This window comes from Marmota marmota, unplaced genomic scaffold (genome assembly GCF_001458135.2).
Source record: "Marmota marmota marmota unplaced genomic scaffold, marMar, whole genome shotgun sequence".
NCBI classification, from domain to species: domain Eukaryota; kingdom Metazoa; phylum Chordata; class Mammalia; order Rodentia; family Sciuridae; genus Marmota; species Marmota marmota.
Genome location: NW_026000211.1, coordinates 10088660 through 10115111, shown reverse-complemented (window position 1 = coordinate 10115111; position 26452 = coordinate 10088660). Strand labels below are relative to the sequence as shown.

The window sequence follows — 26452 nt, the reverse complement described above, 5'->3', positions numbered from 1 at the left end:
CCAAAGTAAAACAGCTAATTAACCAAATTTGAACCTTTTATTGATTAAAAAATTAAGGCTCATATGTCCATAATCTGTTCTTGAGAAAATAAAAAAGCTTAAAGGAAACCTATTACGTTATCACAATTTTTTTCTTTCTTTTTTTTAGTACCACAGATTGAACCCAGGAGCACTTGTCCACTGAGCCACATTCTCAGTCCTATTTTGTATTTTATTAAGAGACAGGGTCTCATTGAGTTGCTTAGCACCTCACTTTTGCTGAGGCTGGCTCTGAACTTGTGATCCTCCTGTCTCAGCCTCCCGAGGTGCTGGAATTACAGGTGTGCACCACCATACCCAGCACATTATTGCAACTTTAACAAAATACAAACTATAAAGATGAATAAAACAATATGGATCATTTTAATTATGGAAAATGTTAAATTATAAATTCATGGTCACAAATTTTTTAAATGTGCTTTATAAATAAAACAAATGAAGCAGGAAATTTGACGTATACTTTGAGTTGTTGAGAGCCACAGCCTAAGGGGCCCCAGCAAACTTCCAGCTGCCGGCTGATGATTGGCTCACAGCGGTACAAAGACCCCCCGCTGGTACAAAGACCTCTCCACAGGTGTGGCTGTATACTGGACCGGTAGTCAGTGATGGGTAAGATCCAATTGCAATGGTACCAACCTAAGGACCATATGTACTACTGGACAACCTAAGGCAGGCACGGTCCCTAAGCCACATGCTTGTTGTTTAAACAGAGAGGGGGAGATGTTGAGAGCCACAGCCGAAGGGGCCCCAGCAAACTTCCAGCTGCCAGCAAACTTCCAGCTGCCGGCTGATGATTGGCTCACAGCGGCCCCAGCAACATCTAGCTGATTGGCTCCTCTGCGGTGATGCTCATTGGGCTGTTTCCCTGCCCTTTCAGACCACGGAGCTGCTCATTGGGGGACTTTTTTGGCTCCGCCCACGTGACCCAGCCAATCGGCCTCAAGAGCAGGAGGATTGTGGGAGGTGGAGAGAAGCTTGTGTGGGAGAGAGAGGCTTGTGGAAAGCCGGTGGTGGCAGTTGAGGCTCTGAGGGTTTTTCCTGAGAGGCTGTTTTGTTTGGCGTGTGTGGTTCTAAAAATAAAGTTAGTTTCTTTTGACAAGTGGCTCCTGATTGTGCCCAGCCAGACTGCGGCATTGAGTTGTTTTTTTTTAATTATATAAACAGTTTTTAAGTTTTAAATTGTTAGCTCAAGGTGATATTGCTGCTCTTTTTTTTTTTTTCCCCCATCTTACCCCGAATTTGGCACATTAAATTGCTATTTAGATTTCCAAAAGATGTCAACTCCAAGCAGCAGGGTAAATTTGAAAAGGACAAATACTGTATGTAAACTAAATCACCCAACACACAAGATTTTGTAAGAGTACACAATGAAACTTGTCCCAAACTCTCATCATTACCTGTGTCTGGATTTAGTTTGAATTTTTCTGCCCCTGAACCAAACAACGTGTAAGTAATTTCAGCATTGGAACGGATATCTGCATCTGTAGCAGAGACCTGCATGATCAATTTCCCAGGAAGAGCGTCCTCAGGAATGGTGTCTGAATAAAGAGTCTACAAAGATTTTAAACAACATTGTTAGAATGAGGAAATTAAAAGTCAGCAGTGATTATTAAGAGAATAATGAAAAAGAAATTATTTCATTTTGGCCAAAGAAAACATAGAAAATGACTAAAGTTCAGATTCAAAAAGCTTTTAAAACTATTTTTCTTTAAAAAACACATGTAAAATGAGGGAGAAACTAAGAGTTACCAATATCATGTCCCTGAAAGAGTCTGACCTAACATTTTAACAACAGAATAGAAAACAGTAAGTTGTTAAGGCAGTTTCACATTTAAATTCTTATAAAGAAACGTAAGTAGTGTTCCATATTTATCTAAAAAGTAGAGAGAATACGTATTACACCGTATATACTTATTTCCAAGTACAGGAATTTATTGTGTGTGCAAGTGTTCGTTAACATAACTAAATGATTGTATTTGGGAGAGAAGTGATCCTTGTGTTATGGGAGAAAACAAAATTTTCCCCAAAGCCACAGACAGGATACCTGCTCCTCTTTCTTCATACCTACTTAACCTTCAAACACAGTAAACAGCTGTTTCCTGTTCCAATTATTAAGGAATACATGCAATAAATAAAAACATAAGAGGAACAGATTAAGATTTGTTGAATATACTTTATGAATAAGTTTATATATATATATATATGTGTGTGTGTGTGTGTGTGTGTGTGTCTGTCTGTGTATATGTGTGTGTGTGTGTGTAGACAGATATATTTTTAATGCTGGGGATCCAAACCTGGGCCTTGGACATGCTAGGCAAGCACCCTAACACTAAGCTATACCCCTCCAGGCCCTTAGGTGAGCTATATTTTATGACTCATGAAACAGGACATTTTGCAATACTATTTAATTCAAATGGTTTAGTGTCCTAATTTTATTATTCCCAAAGAAGTTACAGTATTACATTCAAATAATGTGAAAGTCCTAGAAAACAAAATACATTTAATTTCCATAAAGGGGAGACATGTGCATAACCCCATCCCATATTCTCACCTAAAAGTACAAAAAGGAATAGGAATTAACTCCTCATCCTTCAGGAGTCCCACCTCCCCAAAAATGAATTTCCAGCATCTCTTTCCCTGAGATCAGCTCTGTTGTTCTCTGCAGCAGCAACACCTCTCCGCTTACTCAATCTGCAGCATTCTCAAGTGGCTCCGTCCCTGTTCACATTCACTGTCCCCTCTACCAGTCTTCTCTTATCCTGTCACACTCTTCTTCCTTCCATTACTCTTAACCCTCTGCACTGGTCAAAGCTATTTCTTCATTAATGCACACCATGTGACCTTTAGTCAGGTAAGTGTCCACTTACATCATGATCCAGAGACTGCTATTTCCCAAGTCACTCGCAGAACTGATATGGTCTGTTTCACATCTCGGCCATCTTTTCCAGCTACATTATACCTTTGCTTACCCCCCTTCCTCCTCAAAATTCTCTCACCCCCTTGACTGCACTCCATCAGTCTGACTCTTCCTTCCATCTCTGCTTCCTTTGCAAGTAACTCATCTCTTCTCCCTGACCACCTTTTTGTTGGTATCCCTCAAATGAACTCAATGATCAGCTTCCAAAAACAACTGCCAGGTATATCTGTCTTTCTCTAATATCCATCCTGAATCTCACCATCTCTAAATGTCTAAAAATCACATCCAATTAAAAGTCCCATTGCCTGAAATTAAACAAATCTGAAATGGAACGCGACAGGCTTCCGCTAAGACAGATGTCCCCTCCAGGCTTACCTCTGCCTCCACCTTGTTCTTTCTCCAAATACCCTTGGCAGTAAATGTTCAAGTCCTGACACAACATTCCTGTCACATTCAGGCAGGGACTGAATGCTACCACTTTTTTAATGTGGCGCCTTCAGAACTTTCATTGTTCTGCCACCTCTGCCTGTTCTATGGGTTTTCATTCTTCCTTACCCAAATTATAGCCATACCACAACCAAACTGAACTTCTTTAAGGAACTCTTGGTTCATATCATCCCTATCTTATCCTCCATACATTCCTTAATCCAGTTTGACCTTCTCCCCGGTTCCCAGGGATTTAACACTTCTGGCAAAATCAGCAAATATTCCCCCACCTCCATTCCCTCCTCACACACCACCTTTCCACTCCTCCTGATCATCCTATCCCTACCTCCTGAAAGGTGAGCCCTGAACAGCTTTACCTCATCTCCCCGCTCCAGCGACCACTTCTGCTTGAGTCCTACTACTCTTATAGTAAACTTGGAGGGGGAACAGCTCTTCTCTCAAATAGATATATATGGTTACTAGGGATTGAGCCCAGGGGGACTTAACTACTGAGCCACATCTCAATCCCCAACCCCTTTTATATTTTTGGTTTTAGACAGGGTTTCACTAAGTTGTTTAGGGTCTTGCTAATTTGCTGAGGCTAACTTTGAACTCAAGATCCTCCTGCCTCAGCCTCCAGAGCTGCTGGGATTACAGGCATGTACTACCACACCCGGCTCTGGTTATGTTGTTCTCCCATTAAATAGTGAACGCCACAGGTGTAGGAGCCTCTTCCCTAACCTCTTAAGTTTTTCTACTGTGTAGAAAAGCAAGTGCTCCAAAATGATCTGCTAAAGCAAAACTGAGCTTTGTAGAAGAGCTGGTCAAATGTTTTCACCAAAACAACCTTATTCTCAAATTAAAGAATCCTTTTTATGAAAGTTGACAGAGTATTTTTAGAGTTAGACAAAACTGTAATCCTGTCCATAATTTAAGAACAAAGTTTTTGAGCAACTGACCATTCCACAAAATAGTTCTGAAGCTTTTCCAAGTCTTCTATCATTGGACACCTCTGCTTTAACAGTGCTTATAATATAAAACACAACTAAATTACAACAGAGAGGTCAACGGCAGTCCTATTAAAAGGATTAAGAAATTTGAATTCTAATATTCAAACTTAAAAGAGAAGCCTACCTTTTCACAAACTGGACTGTTGTCATTTGCATCAAGAACCTTCACTTCAACAATAGCCTTTGATGAGAAGGTCCCATCAGTTGCTGTGATGGTCAGAAGATAATTGTCCTTTTTTTCCCTATCTAGAGGTTTCTTCACATAGACCTTCCACTCATTCTGTATATTTTCAACAGCAAACTGTCCCAAAGCATCCCCTCCTATTAAATCAATGAAGGAAGATGACAGTCAAATTTGTTGAATTAAAGACAGAAATAAGTAACAGGAAAAATAAATCATACAAAAGATGTATAGTTACAGTTTAAAAGGATTAAGAATTCTAAAAATAATTAATATAAATTTGGCAAACTTCAACTTTTTACCCCCAAAAAACAGCATTAAAATATGTACTTAAACACAGCATTAAGCCAAATAAAATTTACGCTCAACAAAATGAGCATGAAAATCAGTCTAAGGAAACAGTTGTACTTAGGTAAAGAACCTGAAATGCACTTAACAGATGTGACTTAGCTACTTATTAACTAAAACTATCCCTTTAACTCCCTATTTCCCTAAAATACATATACAATATACTTTTAATACACTTTAAATTAAACCAATTGGTTTGAAATCTTTACCTGTTATAAAATATGTAACTTGTCTGTTAATCTCTTCAGAGTCAGCATCTGTGGTACTTAAGATGGCAATTACACCACCTGGTGGATCGTCTTCACTCACAGTCCCTTTATAAATCTCTGCTGTGAATCGTGGTGGACTGTCATTGACATCTGTGACAGTAACGTCCACGATGGCCGTGGAGGACAGCTGAACCTTTTCGCCATAATCTGATGCAACCACTTTAATCTGATAATTGTCTTTCTCCTCATGGTCCAGTGCCTTTAGAGTTGTAATCCAGCCTGTTTCCATATTAATGGCAAAAGATTCGATGATGTCTACACTTTGTGACTGATCGAGACTGTATATAACTTGACCATTGGCTCCTGAATCTAGGTCAGATGCCCTAATCTGGATGACTCTACTTCCCCCTGGTAGGTTTTCAACAACAAATGCCTCATATGGATTGGACTCCAAGACTGGGCTGTTATCATTTGTATCTTTCACTTGGATACTAACATCTACTGAAGCCACCAGTTCATAATCATCACGAGTACATCTGGCAAGTATGGAAAACTGATACCACTTAGTTGTCTCATGATCTAGACTCTTCTCCAATTTTAGTCTCCCACTTTGCCTGTCAATCACAAAGAACTCATCTCTATTACTTTCGGGAGTATTCCCTTTGATTAGGCTGTAAAGAACAGTGCCACTGTGCTCTGCTTGGATGAGATCTATTTCTGTTCCAATAGGCATATCTTCTGAAACTGTATAGGTATAAAAGGGTTCTGAAAATTTTGGAAGCTGTGTTTCTGGGGGAAGTATCTTAACGTAGACAGGAACAACAGATTCTTTTGATGGAGACCCATTATCCACAGCTCTAACAAAGAAAGTGAAGAACTCGTTTTCTAAGCCAATTAAGCTCTCCTTTGTGGTAATTATGCCAGACAGTTTGTTAATTTCCAAATTCTCCTTAACACTTTCAGAATCTGCTTCAATGGCATAGGTGACATCAGCATTGGATCCCTCATCAGCATCACTTGCAAAAACTTTAATGACTGACGTTCCTTTTGCAGCATTGGATCCGATGTTCACTTCGTACTTGGTTGCCCGAAACTGGGGTGCATTATCATTATCATCTGTAAGGATAACATTAATTGTGCAGAAAGCAACTTTTCCTCCAGCATCCTTTGCCATTAAACGAACTGGGATCACTTTCTCTGCTGGGGTCTCTCGATCAAGTTTTTCCAAAGTAAATATCTGTCCTCTCTCATTTGTGTAAAATCTGTCTTTGGCAAAGTCATTTACAATGTGGTAACTAATGAGACCGTAAATACCAGAATCCCTATCGGTTGCCTTAACCTCAATCACCAGTGTATGTAAGGGAGCATTTTCAGCAAGTTCCACTTCATATTCATTCTGAAGAAAAACAGGACTGTGCAAATTGCCTCCAATTATAGTTATATGAACCTGAGCTGAACTTCTAAACACACCATCAGAAACAGAAATGTTGAGACTGTAAAATGGCTTCAAGGTGTGCCGGCGCAGATTTGAGAGTGTGATAATCCCCGTTTTACTGTCAATGACAAAATGTTTATGATCATTGCCAGACAGAATGGAATATTCCAACTTGTCTATGTCTGAACTGTCTGCATCATAGGCCTTCACACACATCACAAAATGCCCATGAGCGGCATGCTCACTAATTTTGGCTTCATAAATTTGTTGGTCAAAGAGTGGAGGATTATCATTGAGGTCAGTGACATCCACCATGACAATCACATCACTGCTCAGTTGGGGCATACCACTATCAACAGCCCTTACAAAAATCTTGTGCTGGTGGAACTGTTCATAATCTAAAGTTCTGATTAGTGAGATGAGACCAGTGCTGCTATCTATGTGAAAATGATCATGACTCTTGCTGTGATTTCCAAACATCTGGTATGAAATTCCTCTGTTTGGTTCTGAGTCAGAATCTGTAGCTCTAACTTGAATGACAGATGTTCCAATCACAGATGCCTCAGACAGAGTTGCAGCATAAGACTGCTGAACAAACACAGGAGGGTTATCATTGATGTCTTCCACTATTATGTCAACAAACACTTCGGCATGAGCACCAGTCAAAGAATCAGTTGCTCGTATGCTCAGTTTATATGCTGGGTGGGACTCAAAATCCAGAGGGGCTATGACATTTATAACCCCAGTATTGAAGTTAATGGTAAACTGGCTAAAAGGATCTCCATCTGTGATGCTATAGAACACTTTTAAACCTTCTGGACTGTTGGCTTGTATGTGGACAACTGGGCTGTGCATCTGGATATTCTCTGGAATCTCTGCACTGTAGAAAGGTTTTTCAAACACAGGCATAGCTTTATTCATAACAGTGATTGGGACTATAACTTCGGCTGAGAAAGCTGGGTTTCCTCCATCTTTTGCAACCACTGTGACAAGATATTCTTTATTTAAGGTGTCAAGTTCAAATTGCTTCTTCAATGAAATTTCACCTAAGGGTCCAATTTGAAAGTGGTCATGGTGTTCCTTAAGGTAGTAGTGCACTTCCCCATTTCTGCCACTATCTCTGTCTACAGCAGTGACATAGCGAATGACATGGCCTACCTCAGTATCCACTTTAACTACAGCATAATAGGGAAGGTTGACAAACACTGGTGCATTGTCATTTTGGTCTTCTACAGTGACTTTCACGACAACATGGGCCACTGCTGAAGGCTTATGTTCTTCTGTCACTTCTACAACCACATCAAATGCCTCCTGCTGTTCACGATCAAATGGTATACCAGTGGTGGACAGCACTCCTGAAGTGCGGCTGATCTTAAATCTGCGGTCTGGGTTGAGGATGTGATAAAACAGAGGTTCGTTGATAGGATTCCCAATAGCAGTAATGACGGCTAATGTTTTGGCTTCCGTGGAGTTCTCTTTCACGACTGCAGAATAGAAGTCTTGGGTAAACTTGAGCTGACTTTCTTTGCTTTCTTTCACGTTAATTTTCACAGAGGTAAAGCTGGCAAATCTGCCATCAGAAGCTCGAATGGTTAACTCATAGCGGCTTCTTAACTGAGTTGTGTTTTGTACAGTTATAGTGCCAGTCTTGTAGTCCATCATAAACTTGTCCCCAATGTTGCCTTCAGTGATGGAGTATATTAACTGTGAGAACGCACTGGAATCAGCATCGGAAGCATTTACTGTGGTGACTTTTACTCCTCTGTATGTTGGCAACAGAAGAGATGCTTCGTACAATGATTTGGAGAAAACAGGAGGGCAGTCATTAATGTCAATTACATGTATGGTGACATTAGCTGCATATTCAGCAAATAAACGTGGTGTGCCCATGTCATGCACTTGTACAGTAAAGTGAAAAACACTTGTTTCTTCATAGTCCAGGCTTTGTACTGTATGAATAGCACCAGTGCTAGAATCAACAGCAAAATATTTGTGCACAGACGGCTCAACAATGTGATAAACAAGCAAGGAATTTGATTCTTTATCAGCATCAGTTGCTCGGATCACTAGTGGGATATTCGTGTCTGTCAGGACTACACTGTTGAGGGAAGCTGATTCACTGATAAGTCCTGAGTATTCTGTCTGCATAAAAACTGGCAAGTTGTCATTCTCGTCTAGTAGATGCACTAAAACAGTTGTATTAGTGGACAAACCAGCCATGTTGGTTCCCTGGACTGTCAATGTATAAATGGGCAAAGTTTCAAAATCCAGGGCTTTCTGAGTGATGATACTTCCAGAATGTGGATTAATATCAAAAGCATCACCTATATTCCCATCTTTTATTTCATATATCACTGATGACTGACTATGGGCTATAACTAGTCCAACAAAACTCCCAATGCTGGTAATTTCACTAATTTCAACAGAGTATTCTTTTGATGTAAACTTAGGAGCAGCATTGTCAGCAATCGTGACAAAGATATGCACAGAAGTCATTTCACTCATTGGTGGACTGCCTTTATCTGTAGCTTTCACCATTAAATCATATTCCACTTGGTTACTTCGATCTAATTCTTTGGCAGTTTTTATAGAGCCCAAGATGGGATCAATCATAAAAGAATTTCCAATATTTCCTGAAAGAGGGAAAAAAATACATGTTAGAGGATATGAGACATAATAGTAGTAGCTGGACAAAGAGAAACAAAAATATCTTAAAATGATATTTTGAAATTAAGCAGAAATGCAGAGGACATTAATATTTGAATGGAACCATCAACTGTTTCCTGTTTCATTTTAATCCATCTAAAATAAGGCATGTTTTTCAGAAATTTGACTACAAGAAACAGAAGAAATATCATTTTGTACCTAAAGCCAAAACTCATTCTGTTGTCTGAACTGGAAATATGTTTTGGAAAGACATGGTTGTCTCTCCATAAAGCATCTGAGTTAATGATTTTCCAATAGTTCCTCAAAAGCCTTCTGGAATATATTTGCATTTGCAAATTCATAGCGATCTAATTAATTATGAAAAGGAAGATTTCAATTCACTGGGAGAATTTACATTAAGATTTGAGAGAGCTGTCCATTATTTTGAATATTTGGTGTACTGAGGATTCCAACAATAGTTCCTTCATAACCTTTTTCAGCCCAATTTATCTTCTAGTCAGTAGTTCTCAAGTAGGGGCAATTTTGTTCCCAAGGACACATCTGGCAATGTCTGGAGATACTTTTGGTTTTCCCAACTTAGAGGGAGAAAGCGTTACTAGCATCTGGTGGTAGAGAACAAGGATGCTGCTAAACATCTTACCATGCATAGGACAGACCCCCAAGACAAAAATTTTCTGGTCTAAAATGTCAATAGTGCTGCAGCTGACAAATAAACTAGTAGGACACATTGTTTTGCTTAATTTTCTTTAAACCTTTCCAGGCTATGCTATATATATTTAGCTATAACCTCAACTCCAAAAAAAAATCCCATAATTGTGTGTCTTTTCAAGAAACCAGCAATTCCTGTAGCTTTTTTGCATAGATCAAGGTAGTATGAGAGTATTTAGGATAGATCCATCCGTAAGCCTTCCATCCCTTTTGGTTTCATAAACAAATATGCAGAATTTATAGTACTAAACTTATTTTTCCCCCAAAGAACTATTATGCTTCCCCAAAACAAGCTACTTAATTGTGTTCTTAAATTAATTTTCCTCTAGGTTTGCAATCACTATGGTACTTCATAGACTAGAACTGCTTAGAGTGATGTGCAAACCAGGGAATTAGTCCAGCACTTCTTTCTCCACATAATTAACAGTAAACACTTCCTCTACAGTCTTCATTTCCTTCCTTTAATACGTTTTCCAAAAATCCATGACAATTTTTTGAGGCCAGACCCAGCCTGGTTTTCATTAAGTCTCCCTGGCTCTGTGTCCAGACCCCAAGGTGGTCCCTCAGTCTGCAACAGGGAGGAAGCCAGGGTTTTTCTAGAACCTGCAGCTCTGGACTGAACTCTGGCCTAAGGATGGAGTCCTGCAGCTTCTGCCAGGCTGCTCAGACACTAATATCCGGACTGTCTCTATTTAAATGAGCCAATGATCCCAGGTTCTCTCTTAATGATTTTTAGGCAATCATTAGAACTCAGGGATGCTTTTCTCATTCTATCCCGTACATCATCTTTATCTTTCAAAACTGTGACAGACTGGCCTGGCAAGACATGGGATACCATGGTAACCCTTGGCAGCTACCTTCTCCACCCCCCAAAATTTATATTCGCCCATTGACATATATTTCTCTTTTCTTTTTTTTAAGCATTCTCTTTTTTAACCTTTATATTACTCATTTACTTTTATGTGGTGCTGAAGATCAAACCCAGTGCCTCACACATGCTAGGTGAGCACTCTACCACTAAGCCACAACCCCAGCCCCATATTTCTCTTATTTTCTATAGTGAAATTTTATTTTGCCAGAAAAGCTTCAAATAGGCAAGGCTTCAACTGAAGGAATTAACATTCTCTCAGGCCTTTGAATTTGGTGTGTCCTTTCCTAGAACCGCCTTCCCTAGCTGTTTCTCCATCTTCTCCATTCATTTCTTTACTCATTCATTTAGGTTTTACCTGAATGGCCCTGCTTAGAGAGTGTGTGATGGTGAGGCCTTCCTTGACCTCCCTATTCAGTATAGAGATTTCTGTTATTTACCTGTTTTTGTTGTTGTTTTTTACAGTATATATGACAACCTTGCTCTTTACCAACCATAGGAAATTTAGAAACATACTTCATCATCTGGAGTAGCTTGAGTTTTAAAAAAGGTAGCTCTGAACTTGTCACTGATACCAAGAAGGTTCAACAGAAACCTAGCCAGTGATTTAATGTACGGATCTTTCTTTCTCTCTCTCTCTCACACACAGAGAGAGGCAGAAAGCATCAGATATACAGAAGGGAAAGCAACGTATTTTTGTGCAAAAACAACAAGGGCTGCTGACTGGTGTATAACTAACAGTTACATCTGCCCACACTGAAATATACATATGGTTTTTACGAACCAATCAGAAAGGCAGTGAGCGGCAAAAGTTGAGGTCTTAGTAATTTACTTTAGCTGAAATATTTTAACTTTATATTGTTCTCTGTATTTAAACAGGGAAATCATCTGAACAAACACGCCCATTTTTGGTTTTTAGCTACCACTATAGTTTAATGTATCTCCCCCACAGAGAAAGTAAGAAAGATGTGCAGGAGAATCTTGTTTCTTCTTGTGATTGACACACTGCAGATGTTCATTCAGTAAAGGCCTAATCAAAGTAAGGCAACCTTTACCAAACTTCACTGTAATTACATTTAACATGACCTTGGAGAAAAAAACAATTCAAATCAATAAATGTATTTACTGAATGTATTTCCAGGTGTCATAACAATAGTAGGAATGTTCCAATAATCTACTTTTAAAAATAACCTAAAAAGAAGAAAATACCACATGGCTCAGAGTATGGCACTGATGTGTCTCTAGTGCATAGCCCAACTGATACTGAAAATATCTTTTAATTAAATTCCTTTTCCCCTAAAGACTCCTAATCAGACTAAACCTTTTGCTCAATAAATTGCTGCTAATTAAACATACAGTGTTATGGATGGAATTTATAACTAGTCTTTTGAACTTTATTAAATGTAATCTGACACAAATTAGGAAGCAGCTGATTATGGATAAACTGATAAATAAAAGGCAGTAAGAAAAAAAAAAAAAGGCAGTAAGAACATTTTATAGTTCATATCATACCAAAAGATGTACATACAAACAATTCTACTGCATTTTCCTGGTAATGGTTTCCTAAGAAATAATTGTTTAGCATAACTTTACATTACCAAAACTATAAAAACATATTAAAAGCTCTAATACCATATTAGAATAGCCCATTGGTACTATCTATTCTTTGAGGGCAGATAAGAGTTCCATTCTTAGAATACCAAATTACTAATCCCATCAGTCATTACAAGCATTTGAAGAATGCACATGCCTTGACTCAGACACCAACAATCATATTTTAACCACCCAGTTGTTGAAAATTATGTGAAAGCTAAGGGAAAGTTTAACATTTTCTCCTACATAAACCCAGCCAGTTTGTCTATGACAAAATTACTTTATTGAAACGCTCAGGCATGCACAAATGGAATGTACTGTTTTTCTAACTGCTAAATTTTTGAACCAGTGGAAAAATACTTGTATTCAAGTCACTAACTATACTACAATGCATCTCAACACTGCAATCACAGACAGTATGTAAAATCATATTTGTGAATAATAAACTCAATTCAGTTATTTTATGGGAAACATATGAAATTTCAAATATGTAAAGAAATAAGAATAGTTTAAGCACATAAAGTAGAAAAGTAAGTATTGTGTAAAAATTATTCTCCATTTACTCAGATTTTTATTTTATGATCTATAGATAATCTAAACACTATGGAATCTAATGTATAGGAGAGACCACACCTAAGTAGATAGAGGTCTGCACTTAATAACAACAGAAATCAAGGAAAGCAGAAGATTTCAATTATCTAAAACCATTACGAATATTAGAATGAAAGAAACAATATTTCTTGTACTAACAATGGCACTGAGGAAGGTGGAAAAAAAAAATCAAACCACTTTCTCAATATTTCATCATTTACTCAAGAGTATTTGGCATGAGGAAGGAAAGTCTCAAAGCAATGAAATTTCTAACTGTGCAATCACATGCTCTAGAGCAGAAATCTTTTAGAACACATATGTCCATTTGTGGGCCAATGGTAACCTGTTATCTATCAAGCACAAGCACAAATGCTATGACTATGGCACCTGGCACATAAAATAAACTCAATCAGTCCATGGAACAAATAAATGAACGAATGAGTGAATGGCAGCATAAAACAGAAGAGAGAACAAAAACATTTCACATTACCATGACTATTTCTTGATGATCCTCCTTGTTATCACCAGCAAGTCCCTACAGGCTCTTGCCTGATTAGACTCAGAAACACCCAGGCACACAGTTCCAGTTGGCCTTCCTGGCCCTGGATCACTCAGGCCCATCATCTCAGCCTTTTCAACATTTCTTCTAGTCTCAGACCCCACTCTGGCCTACTGCAACAACCCAATTTCGCTCATGAAACAATTTTTAAAGAAATATGGGGGTTTACGATATTGGAGGGGAGCTAACTCAAAGGAAGATGATAGGTAGAAGACACTTTTTTTTGAGAATGGGACAAATCAGCACTCTATCATGGACACTTAGGCTCTGCACAAAAGAAAATACTCTCTGACTACAAAGTAAAATGTTACATTACTAGGCCAGTATTCCTAAGTGTCTCATAATTAACCAATATTTTGGAGGAAAATGATTGTTCAGTTAAAATTATCTCAGAAATACTGAAATTAGTCAAAGAGAGTTTTCTTTTCTGCAGGACTTCTCAGAGTCATGAATTATGCTAATACTGTGACTCTCTAAGAATACTGGGTCCCAAACTTATTAGGATTCAATCTCTTAAAAAAGAAGGAAAGAAAGAAAAATCTCCATTCCTAACATGTAAAATGGTAGCTAAAGACCAATTCAAGCAATTTTTACAGATATACATAGAAACGCTTCAATATCTAGAACTAATTTTAGAAAAGAAAATATGCTTTAACAAATTGAATGGTCCAAAAATACCTGATTCAATTGAGTATAGCACTTCAGCATTTTTCCCTTTGTCTTTGTCCAGAGCTGTAACCTGCAAAACGACTGAGCCCACAGCTGCCGACTCATAAACCCGCCCTTCATAGGAGGAACTGGTGAACCACGGGGCATGGTCATTTGTGTCACTGACATTAATGACAATCCTTGCAAAGTTGCGTTTTACAGGAACATCTTGATCCCGTACCTAAAAAGAAAATACATTATCAATCCTGTTTGGGTTTTCTTTCTCACGCATTAAAAAAATCTCTGTCATTCTCAAACACATGAAACCTTTAAGGAGCCATATGCAGGCAGAAGAACAAGTAGATGCCTACCATGACTGTAAGAACATGCTGGTGAATGGCTTCATGATCCAGTTTTTCAGATGTACAGAGAGAGCCAGTTGCAGGATCAAGACGAAATTTCTTGAGACTCAATGGGTCTATACTACTCTGCAGAGTATAGATTAGTTTATTTTTCTCATCCTTATCCACAGCACTGATTTGCAAAATTTCTGTTTCTGGCACTGTATCTTCAGGAATAACAACTTCATATTTTGATGTAGAAAATTGGGGACGATGGTCATTTGTATCTATTACTTTGATGAATACCTATAATAAATGACAAAAACGGCTCACATAATATTCCTAATAATTGTTTTAACATTTAAATAATCTAGACATATATATCACATGTACATTGAAAAAAAGCTGTTATTTTAGCAAAATGTAATGTAAATATGAGAAAAGGAACAAAAATCTAGAATCAAAAATATCCTTAAAATTTCTCACTGATATATTACTTATTTAAAATATGAGTAAGATAATAAAACCTTCCTAAATTCTTGAATCTGACTTTGGAGACACAATGAATGCTCATAATTAACATTTCTTTATGAAATATAGACTTAATATCTCTTAGGTGTCCACACAGAAAACCTTTGTAGATTACTCATGGAAAGAAATCAGACAATTTACTTTGCCAGGATTTATACAAGACTTACTTCCTATACTACATTTGAATATGTAACTACTAATCTACTGAGGGGAGTGATAGATGGTTTTTCTATTTCTCCTTCTCATTTGAGACTCCAAATTCCTGTTAAGATTTTAAATATTAGAGAAAAAAAATTATAAATGTTTTTAGAGCAGGGGATGGGGATCAGTCATAGAGTACCTGCTTAGCATGCATAAGGCTCTGAGTGCTCTGGGTTTGATCCCTAACACAACCAAAAAAGAAAAAGAAAATGTTTTTAGGTTTTCTTTTAAGACCTATATATGTAAGTAAAAAGGTGTTTATTTCCTAAAATCAGTTTAAACAGATTGAAATAAAATTGTTAAGTATGTCAACATCAAACAAAAGTTTCAGAGGAGAAAAAAGAGCCAATGTCAAAAAACTCAGTTCTAAGGTAAATTTTAAAATGACAAAAAATTTTACCTAGACAGTAAAATGACTACTTTTCAGAATGGAAAGATGTATATGGATAAGGCATAGTATCAGCCTTATCAGCACCAATCACAAAAGATAGTTTATGAACAAGAAATCTAAGCTTCATTGACTCCTTCAGAACAAAAGGGTTTGCTAGTCCAAGTGGCCAAAAGATCAAAGTCCTAGCACAGGTAAAACCATTAACCACACTAATGAAGGCATATGAACAGAGACCTTTTCATAGGTCCACAGCAGTGTTCTAACAGAACTCTACACCATCAATGACAGGTTTTTAACACTAAATTTTACATTTACGTTAAATACAATTAAAACAAAACTGCAAACACCTCATTCATAAATGTCAAAGATGAACCAAAGGCATGACTAAGGCAATTTTTTATTTTTTTTGGTATCAGGGATTGGACCCAGGGCACTTAACCCCTGAGCCATATCCCCAGCCCTTTTTTGTATTTTATTTAGAGACAGGGTCTCGCTGAGTTGCTTAGGGCCTCTTTAAATTGCTGAAACTGACTTTGAATCTGGATCCTTCTCCCACAGCCTCCTAAGCTGCTAGGATTCCAGGCCTGTGCCAACATGCCCAGCTATTAAGGTAATTTCTACAGATCAAATCAGAACATACCTATTTCTGCAAGGAACTTAATATATTTTTTTTAACCATGGAGTAGGTATTAGGCAGAGATGTTTAATCCTGCTCCAAAATCAATTAATCACTATTAAACAGAAAGAGCTGGAAGTTAAAAAACTTGGTCTTAATAAGGTTGCTGAACACATTTATTAGGCACTTATGTGCTCAGCATTTGCCCACACAGAACTGAGGATGTAAGATAAGTGTACAGTAGTAGTTCCTGCCCTCATAAAGTTTTCTAACTCACTGGACAATGTCTTGCACTATGAAATTTAACTATGTCTCATATATTATCACCTAAAAAATAAGAGTCTTGAGACTGGCTGGGACATCCCCAAAACTCATAAGAATGGAGTAAAATTTTGCTTGAGTAGGTTTTAGGTTGGTAGGTAAATGTGTACCGGGAAGAGCTTGGTCAAAGACATGAAGGTAAGAGGTGAGACTGGGACCAAACATACAGCGCCTTGACTCCTGAGCTGAGGCTACAGGACTACATATCCTGTGTGCTCTGAACCTACTTTTCAGAGCAAATCTACCTTCACCTCCTCTGCTCAGTCGGGTAGACCCTTCGAGTAGCAGGCAGCACAAGATGAATTGAAAGAAAAGAGAATCGAGGTAGGAAGGTAAATCAAGTACTAGGGGTAGGGTGACTGACAAGAGCCTGCACCAGTTCTGACAGGCAGCAATACTCTTAAGTACTTCCTGGGTGATAGGTTTTAAGATCTTTAAGAGCAAAGACTCTTATGTGGCATCTTACTTAATCCTTATAAAAAATTAAGGATGGTTAACCCTATACCCATTTTTCAGACGAGAAAATGCAAGTAGAGAGGATTAGAGATTGTCCATGGATAAAAGCAAGATGTAGGGATGAGACTAAAACCAAGAGGCTTGCTCTGGAGTATGCAATGCTCACGATCAAGAGAAACTGAAAGAAAGCATGAAAGCAAAGCTGTTTTGAGGGAGAGAGGGAAGGAGGAAAGAAAAAAGGTTGGCTGAATTTGGAAAGTTACCTGGCAAGACAAAGACAAAAAAGATAAAGCAAAATGACTCAAATTAATGCTGGTCAGCATCCTAAGCAGAAACTTGGCAGGACAGGAAAGCAAGGAGAGTTGTTTCAGCACAACACTGACATCGACACTGCCCAATTTCAGTTCCTACTTTGCTGAGGATGCACCATGTGTGAAGGACAATGCCCTCTTTAATGTTCTCCTAAACCTACGTAAATCTGTCATCCGCTGCTACTGACCTAAATGCAAAAACCTGCTCTGTTGGTTCTTGAGTTTACTTACAAACCCACATGTCTCTTGCTGTGTTGTGTGGCTTATCAGAACTGTTCCAAACTTCTGTGTTCCTCTTCCTGTAGTATCTGCTGCTCTGCTGTCTCCAAGATTAGTATCTCTCTGTTCTCAGTCCCAGACTAGAAACCTAAACCTAATTACTTATTATTCCCTTTGTCCCACACCATGACAGGTCAACCTAGACTATGTAACCATTCTCTTCCATTCTGACTATGTTTCCTTGCTAGCAATTCATTAGATTATCATTAAAGACTCTCTGAAAATGACTCTAAATGAAATTACAGACGTATATGAAGCACTGGAATTAAGAAGAGAAAATCAGAATATATCTCCTTAGTGTTATAAGGATTTTAGTTAATAAACACACAATATTCCATTCTAAGCATTCAATTGTACTAACTAAATATACAATTTGGGGGAAGATATAAATTGTTAATTATTGGCATATATAACAAGTGATCTACAGCTTATTAAGTTTCTCTTAATAGATTTCCAGTTAATCATGTAAACTGGACCACACAGAGTTCTATTTGTTAAACTTCTGAACTCAGAATTACTCTGCTAGATTTACTACTATTTTTGATTCTCACTTTCAGGCTCTGAAGTTTTAACTTCAGGGGTTTATTTATAAAGAGAGAAAACTGATTCTTCTTGCCTGTAGAATGAGAACAGTCACAAAATCATAACTTTAATACTGTGAATCAACTTTTACATGGAAATCTCAAAATGACCGCCCCAAAGCATATAGTATAGCAAACAAAAATAATTTTACATAAATTCAAAAGCACAACTATTTGGAGAAAGGAATAAACTATTTTCACAACTGGCTTTAAATATTTAAATACCTATTAATTAATTGAAATACATGAGACGAGGATTATTCTGTAGTGCAACTAAATGATTTGGCAGGTTAAGATGTAAAATACTCTAAAGATAGGAAACTGGAATCCAGAAGCATTCTGTTAACGTCTTCCTTTTTAAGAATATATACATAATACAGAAGCCTTGTATATGATTTCCACCATCCTATTGTGAACTCTAAGGCAGGAGGAGTCTTGCCTATTATTACCCATTATTCAGCTTATAAAACAGTACCTGTCACATACCAAGTGTTCAACAAGTATTTGTTAAACGAATGAAACACCACAATGATTATTCATCCAAGAATGTTCTTTTTGTAAATCTCCCACAACTCATAATGAGAATCCAAGAAAATTCCTAAGAAAATTTAACTTAATTTGTAGGCATTTAACATTTAGCAATCTGGTCATCTCTTAATCAACAGATAGGAGCAAATAATGGAGTTAAAGGGATTCTTAGAATTCTCAGAATAATTTAATCAGTAATTTTTACACAACTCCAGTTATTAGCCAAGGGGGAGGGAAAGTAATTTAAAAAGACTAATTAATCACTTTAATCTGCTTTCATGAAAATGACTTGTACACTTCATCCACTATAGTGATATACTCTGTGTTAATATAGTTCAGACATGAATATAAAATTAAGGGAATTTTGATGCCATACAACTGGGTAGTTCAGTTTTAACTCTTCTGTAAAATTCTTTGAACTGCTTAATCACATGCAAAACCCAAATTGGGACTGCTGTTAATTTTCTTTCTCTAAATAAAAATTCTTGGTGAGTTTGTGCATAAACTGCATCACTATACTAATTTCTGACTCTGGAACCTCAAAAGGCAAAATTGGCTGCTCATACTGTTTGTGGGCCCTGAAATTAAAACAGTATTTCAACGCTCCTCTGACAAACACATCATTAGTAATTCACTTACCTGAGTAAGGATAGTGGTCGTTCCATCTGTAGCTTCAACTGTCAGGTTATAGTTTGATTTTTGTTCTGCATCAAGAGGTTTGGCAACAATGATGGTTCCCGTCCCCTTGTCCACATCAAAGTGACTATCATAGTTGCCACCTAGTTTAAATTAGGACAAAGAGAAGAGTTGAAACAAATCACAGAGTGAAAATCCGTTGTTTTGGGGGTTTTTTTGTGTGTGGCATTCTAATACTAAATATCAGTAAAAAAAAAAAAAAAAAAAAAAAAAAGAAGACTCTGAACATAATTATCAAAGTGATTCCAAGGAGCAAGTATTTTGAAAGCAAGAAAAGACTGACCAATTAGAAAGATAATGCTTTTAAGGCAAAACTGAACCCTAATTGTCAAGGAAGCCATGAATTTAGAGGAAAAGAGAAAGCAACTTCAAAAACAGAAAAATTGCTAATGTTGCCATTAAATCAATTTCAATTTGTTTTTCAGAGGTTTGAATATTTACTTAATTTAGTTCAGTGACTAAATGAACACATCACTAGTCATTTAATAGTTTAAATATTTTTTAAAAATTGTGATATTTTAAACCTACTGACAATAAAACAATCATTCCAAACAAACGTTAACCCTGAAAAAATAGTGAGTTAACTCTAATCAGACTTAAATAGCTATTTGAAAACAAATTGTTCCCATTGTTATCAAAATCAGAGCTTAATCAAACAAAATTTTCTGTCCTACTAATACTACAACAATACATCCCAATTGTATTCTAAGTAAAACTCTTCTTAAATCCATTGTACTTTAAGTATTTAAATTGATGAGATGAAAAGGAATGAAAATAAAGGTTTATGGTCCTGGTGAATTTCTACTACTATATCTAACCAAAAAGCAAAACAACATACACACATATGAGGTCTTAAGTGAAACCTAAGGATCTAGGGATGATTAAAAGATGACATGTTTGCAACTGGAATGCATGACCATGTGCACACTATGAAAAGAAACAGTAATGAAAAATAACCATTGGAAATAAAAATGTTCTCAGAAAAATTAATGCTTTTATTTTAGATCTCATAATCTGAAGCAAATTATGTGATCTCAGCAGATACCTTCTGCTGTACAGTTCGGGTCACAAGTCATCTGAAAGATGTAAAAAACTTCTCTAGCAAGTGTATCTCCTGGCACAGCCAAAAGAAGCAAGCAAGCATGGAAAGCAAGCAAAGAACAAGAAGAACAATCATCAAACCAGTTCCATACACAGTAAGTATTGAACAGTAAAGTCAGATACTGCACCAACTGCATCCTGCTAATCTGGAAATGTGGCATAAATTCAGAGAAAGTAAACAAACTATTTTAATTATAGTTAACCATGAAAATAATTTTTTCTTTGAAACTAATAATTTCAGAGGTGTGGTCAATTAACTATTCCAACAGATGCCCCAAATCAGGGAAAATAATCCAACAGTGTAGTGTGAATTTGAAGAGGACAACCTGTATGTACCACATGTACCCTGTGATCCTTGCAACCTATGCCCCACCAGCTCCAATGTACTGAAAAAGTATTTGGAGGTAATATAGCTAAGGGGTTGAAGACAGAATAGGAATGGGAAGTGCCACCTAGAGATAAATTCCATCACATACTTTTGGTCTTAAATAGGCTTGTAATTAAAATAGTGTGGAAAAAAAACAGAATGAAAAGATCTTAGATGTCAAAGTCTAATGTGTACTTTTAAAAAGTTATGCTGAATAGGGTATTATATTCTATGTGGGAACTAAATGAAATGACAAAAAAAAAGGAATTGGCTTAGCATGTAAAATTTTATAAAAGGATTAATTAATCTAACATGCCCTATCTACTACTAAAAATAAGGAAAAAAACCCTAAAAAGCCTAAAATAAAACTATAGCTGGCACTATAATTTTTAAGTTATACAAATCAAAATTTGTTAGCATATATATTCAAACATGGGCATGTGACAGTCACCTAAGCAGCTACTTCAAATGTTCTAATCATATTTACTAAAAATAATGTGTTATATGTTTTATGTGTGTATGATACATAATTAAAACATTCAGTTTTCTCTGTAACTCCCTGATCCAGTGATTAGTTTAAAGCAAATTCTCTACCCACAGATCTTATTCTCATTTTAAATTATGAGATGTATGCAAAATTCAGAAAACCATGTGCAAGTTTCTCCTCAGTGTAACCTATAAAGGACACTGAAAAGGACAAGCAATGCTTACCAATTATATCAAACAAAAGGGGTGTGCCAGCAGGCTCAACAGATATTACTCCAATCATATGAGCAACTGGATCACTTTCCATTACAGTAAAGGTAAAAAATGATTCTTCAAATGAAATTGGCTCCAGAGATGGTTTGGGTTTGGAGATCCATTCAATATGAAGTCTAGTGGTTGATGACTTTTGAGGGCGACCATTATCAACTGCCTTAATCTATAAAATAAGAACAGAGGATAAAAACAGCAAATCGTAAGATACATTCTAAAACAGAATGGTTTCTGAAACTGAGCCACTTTCAAACATTTCATATTTGTATCTGAATATGCCATGTATTTAACGCTTGAAGAAAAGAGCAACTACTTCTTGACCATACTCAACATCAATAATAGGCAACTGGAGTCAAAGTTGGAAAGTAAAAAAAAAAAAAAAACAAAAAAAAAAAATAAACCTATACTTCTCAAATATTAGAAAGGATTGCCTAATTATTAGGCTCACAAACACTGAAGCTATTTGCCAAAATAAGAGACAAGGTTTATAGTCAAAGCACTTAAGAAATTCAGAGACTATGTTCTGAGACTGAACTCACTGAAAGAATGTCATATTCTCCAGCTGCAGAGAACTTTTTGGATGAAACCACTCCAGTTTTTGGCTCAATAAAAAATTTGCCATTATCATTTCCATCCTCGATGCTATAGGAGATTTCTGCGTTGGGACCTTCATCTTTGTCTGTAGCTACAACGCGATACAGAGGCTCTCGTTTGGAGTTTCTTTCTGGTTTTTCCCGCTCTGGGAGTCTGATCTTGTAGAACTTCTGCAGGAACTGAGGCTTGTTGTCATTTTCATCAAGGATTTTCACAATTACTCTTGCAATGGTTGATCTAGGGGGAGTACCATTGTCGGTCACAGTAACCTGTTTTTTAAAGGTAATAGATCAACAAGCATTTTTAAGATATACAAAAAGTAAACACCGTCTTCCTAATGAGAATCACCATTTATATAAACTTCTACAGGTCACATAACAATATGGCCTATACATCTCTTCCCATTCTGACAAAAACACTGTAAGGAGGTAAGGGCAACTTTTCCTAATTGTAGAGAAAGGGACAGGCGTAGCTGGGCAATGGCTGAGAAAGAGATGCTACTTCTTACTGTCTCCTTGAACTACTGTAGCTCTAAAAGGTGACTTTACCAAAATGTTAAGCAACCAAAAATTTAATATTTTTAGGTCATGAAAGGGATACATAAAGATTCTGCTTGAAATATTTAGAGTCCTCCTTAAAAAGTATTCTGTCCACTTAAATATAAATTATCCATAATACTGCATTAAAACACTGTCATTTTTAAGCTTCATCCATAAAATATGCCGAAGCATCATTTTAAAGTCTATGCTAAGTATTACACATTTAAATACTAGTAATTATTATTTTATTTTGTTTGGCTGTTTTCTTATACAGAAGTCTTTACTGCTTAGGAAGGTGGACATAAACATTTACATTTAATACCAATTTAATGTTTTCAGTAATAGCAATGTAAAGTAAGTTCCATTTTAAGTAAATTACCCACAAATTAAATTTAGGGATAAAGATCAGAGATTCTTGAGGACTGCACTGGTAACTGTTTCTACATGCATGAGTCAATTTCACCCTTAAAAGTTCATGTTTATGGTAGTACATACCTTAAAAGTAATGACCTCAGTAATAATTATTCTCCCCTCGCCTACACCAACATCTCTTTCCAAATTAATTACTAAGATATTAAAACATAAATGTAGATTAAGATTTCCATGAAACTATTTCCTCTTTGAAATTTGGTAACTTTATATCCTATTTATAAAAGCATGAATACATCCTGGTGGTACTTGTCAGGAATTTTTTCTTCTTCTAGTTTTAGTACTAGGGCTTGAACGCAGGGGTACTTTACCACTAAGCTATGTCCCTAGCCCCTTTTCTTTTTTATTTTGAGACAGAGACTCAACTAAGTTGCTTGCTTGGGGCCTTGCTAAGATGGTGAGGCTGGCCTTGAAGTTATGATTCTCCTGCCTCACTCCTGAGTTGCTGGGTTTATAGGCTTGTACCACTGTGCTTGGCTAGCATATGTAAGTAAGGTAGTTGCTTCATGTTACTTAAGGTTCATGAAGTTCCTGAAGGTTTTTAGAATAAAGCAAAATATTACTTTAGCTCCAAGACATGTCCTTTTGATCTGTTTTTATATAATCTTTACAAAAAAAAAAAGAAGAAAAATGAAAGAGAACCACAATCAAGCACTATGTTTTTAATATTCATCACTAAACAGTTGCTAAGTTCAAGTTAAATAACCAGTACTTTTCCAGCCCTGTGATGGAACCAGAGATCTACTCTTTCAGACAGCTAAATCAATGCCAAGCTGGTTTTCCAATATACCATTACCAAAGGTCTACAGACGGACATAAAGATCTGTAAACAAACACAAAAACTTATTTCCCATCAACGTCTTAATATTATCTTGAAAGTTCTACCAAAGCACACGGCTTTTCCAGGTCTGGCTCCAATAATCAACACGAGCCTTCAACATGTAATAGAGTGTCAACAGAGGAAACAGGTTTGTTCTGCTGGGTTTCCCTTTCCTCCTGCTGCCTCTGTCTTGGCTTCTGTGGCTCTGCAGGCAATGGCACCCGCACTATCCACATTACGGTACCTTCCTCCTCCCAGCTATTCCCAGCCCCCTTTTGCAACCTGTTTAATATCAGCCAGAAATAGGTAATTATGAGGTGAAGCTAAGGTTTTGTTTTCTATTTAAGGATTAGAGGCATTTTTAAATAAGCCGTGAGAATGAGAATCCTTTTTAGAACAGGACATTTACTAGTAAAGTTTTTAAAAAATAAAAAATTTGATTTTAAAATGCATAATAATGTAATTATTTAAAGAACAAAAAAATCTGGAAACAAGCTCATAGCTAATAATTCAAAAGGTTAATCTAGATCTATAAATACCAATATATTTCAAAAACAATACTGAGAAAAAAGAACTACAGGACGTATGCAGAAAAAATCGCTTATAATAAGTAAAAATAAATTCCAGATGGCATTGATTATTTATTTCCAATAAAAGCTGTATTTGCTGTGTGTCTATGTGTGTATGTACAAAGTACAAGAACTAGAATCGAACAGAGGGCAGCAGTCCTGCTTTCTGATGAAAGAATTGGGGGATAAAAGGGATGAGCTATATTCATAATGTTTCCTTTATTTTCCTCTTTATTAATGGCCAGAAACTAATATACCAAGATATTAACAGCTATGCATGCTGGTTTACTGGGAGCGAGATCTTTTTTTCTTAAGATATTTATAATTACAAATATTTTAAACTAATTAAAAATAAAAAAGTGCTTACTTCTAATATGTGTTCATCCTGCTGTTCTCGGTCTAGTTTTCTTGATGTTGTTGTGATAAGGCCTGCAAAATTATAAGGCTTTATTAATCCTCATAAAATAATATTAATTACAAATTATAATTAAAACCATACTCATAAAAATTCTGAGCAAATTTTTAACATCTTCTCAAGGAAATAGAATAGATTGTTAAAGAAATTAAAGTTCCAGATATGAATGATTCTTTTATTTATTAATAACAACATAATTTACACTTTCTCACTTTAATGATTCTTGGACACACTGGATAAATGACAGTAATATTAAGAAAAAATAAAAACTCAAATCAGCTACATTTTTTATTTGTTGGTAATTGCAATAGACATTTTTCAAAAAAAAAAGATGTTTTTTAAAAGTGAGGTGAATTTATCTAGAATTTCATCTTTACACTCATCTCTAACTGCTCCAGCAATAACAGAATTACTGAAAATAACTTCTATAACTATAGTACAAAGAACCATTAAGAAATAATGTTACCGTAGCTTATTACCTTTGAGTCATGTACCCTTAAAAATGAATAATTATTATATAATGGAATTTTCCAGGTCATATGGTTCAAACAAGAGTCATTTAATTTCCAATAAAAGCAGAAAACACTATTCTCAAAGAAATTCTACATACTATTCTAATTCTTAGATTTTTCTACCAAACTACAACATCTTTAAGTTTCAATTTCTCTGTAGAACTTTAATTTAATAACTGTCTGATGAGCTAGCAGAATATATTGGAACCTAGAAGACCATTAAAATTGTGTACTGTATACATCACCAAAGATGCAAGCTGGATTCCCCTATCCCCTAAACATCCACTAGAATTGGTGTTGATAAAGGCCAGGAACATGTGGAGCAGATGTGCACATCTGGATGAAGTTCAGGTAAATTCTATGTGGCAAGACAGCTGCTAGAGCTAGAGGAACTCTCCTACCAAGCATTCCACAAGGAAATATTCTGAATAATTCGTATTTAAGATGTGACCTTATCTTTTTAATTCGTTTTCTCCTATAATCATAGCTAGTTTCACAGAACTTCCAATTAAAGGCTATTCAAAATGTTTCTCTAAATTTGCAAATGAAAAGATTTGTTTTCATTCAATTTGATGGTTTTTTCCTTAAATAATTACTAAGAATTTCAATCAACATTATATTCCCCACAATACAACAAAGTAGTATATTCTCTTTTCAACAAAATACTCTACTACAGTTAGATGTGGGATATTCCCTTAACCTTACTTACAGAATAAAATGGGCTCAAGGAATATATTTCACTTTGTCCAAGAGCATGAAATTGTTGTTCAATGTAGCAAGAACTTGATTCTCATTAGTGAAAAACTTTTGAGTTCTTTCTTTCTTTTTTTTTTTCCTATGAAGTCTACCCTTATCCCCCCCACCCCCAATACTGGGGGTTGAACCTCTATGGTGCTTTA

The 26452-nt window shown here is 36.4% G+C and overlaps 1 protein-coding gene across 8 annotated transcripts in view; it reads right to left on the bottom strand.

The window, feature by feature from the left end:
• Positions 1-26452, bottom strand: part of Fat1 (FAT atypical cadherin 1) — a 125049-nt gene that overhangs the window by 23784 nt on the left and 74813 nt on the right. For all 8 annotated transcript variants that reach the window (XM_048791840.1, XM_048791836.1, XM_048791834.1 and 5 more), the window contains 9 exons: positions 24994-25055; positions 22215-22538; positions 21631-21841; positions 19395-19534; positions 14571-14846; positions 14230-14440; positions 5131-9198; positions 4517-4713; positions 1437-1590 (listed from right to left, as the gene is read on the bottom strand). In XM_048791840.1, coding sequence (XP_048647797.1) covers positions 1437-1590; positions 4517-4713; positions 5131-9198; positions 14230-14440; positions 14571-14846; positions 19395-19534; positions 21631-21841; positions 22215-22538; positions 24994-25055 — 5643 coding nt within the window. The remainder of the gene's footprint in view (positions 1-1436; positions 1591-4516; positions 4714-5130; positions 9199-14229; positions 14441-14570; positions 14847-19394; positions 19535-21630; positions 21842-22214; positions 22539-24993; positions 25056-26452) is intronic.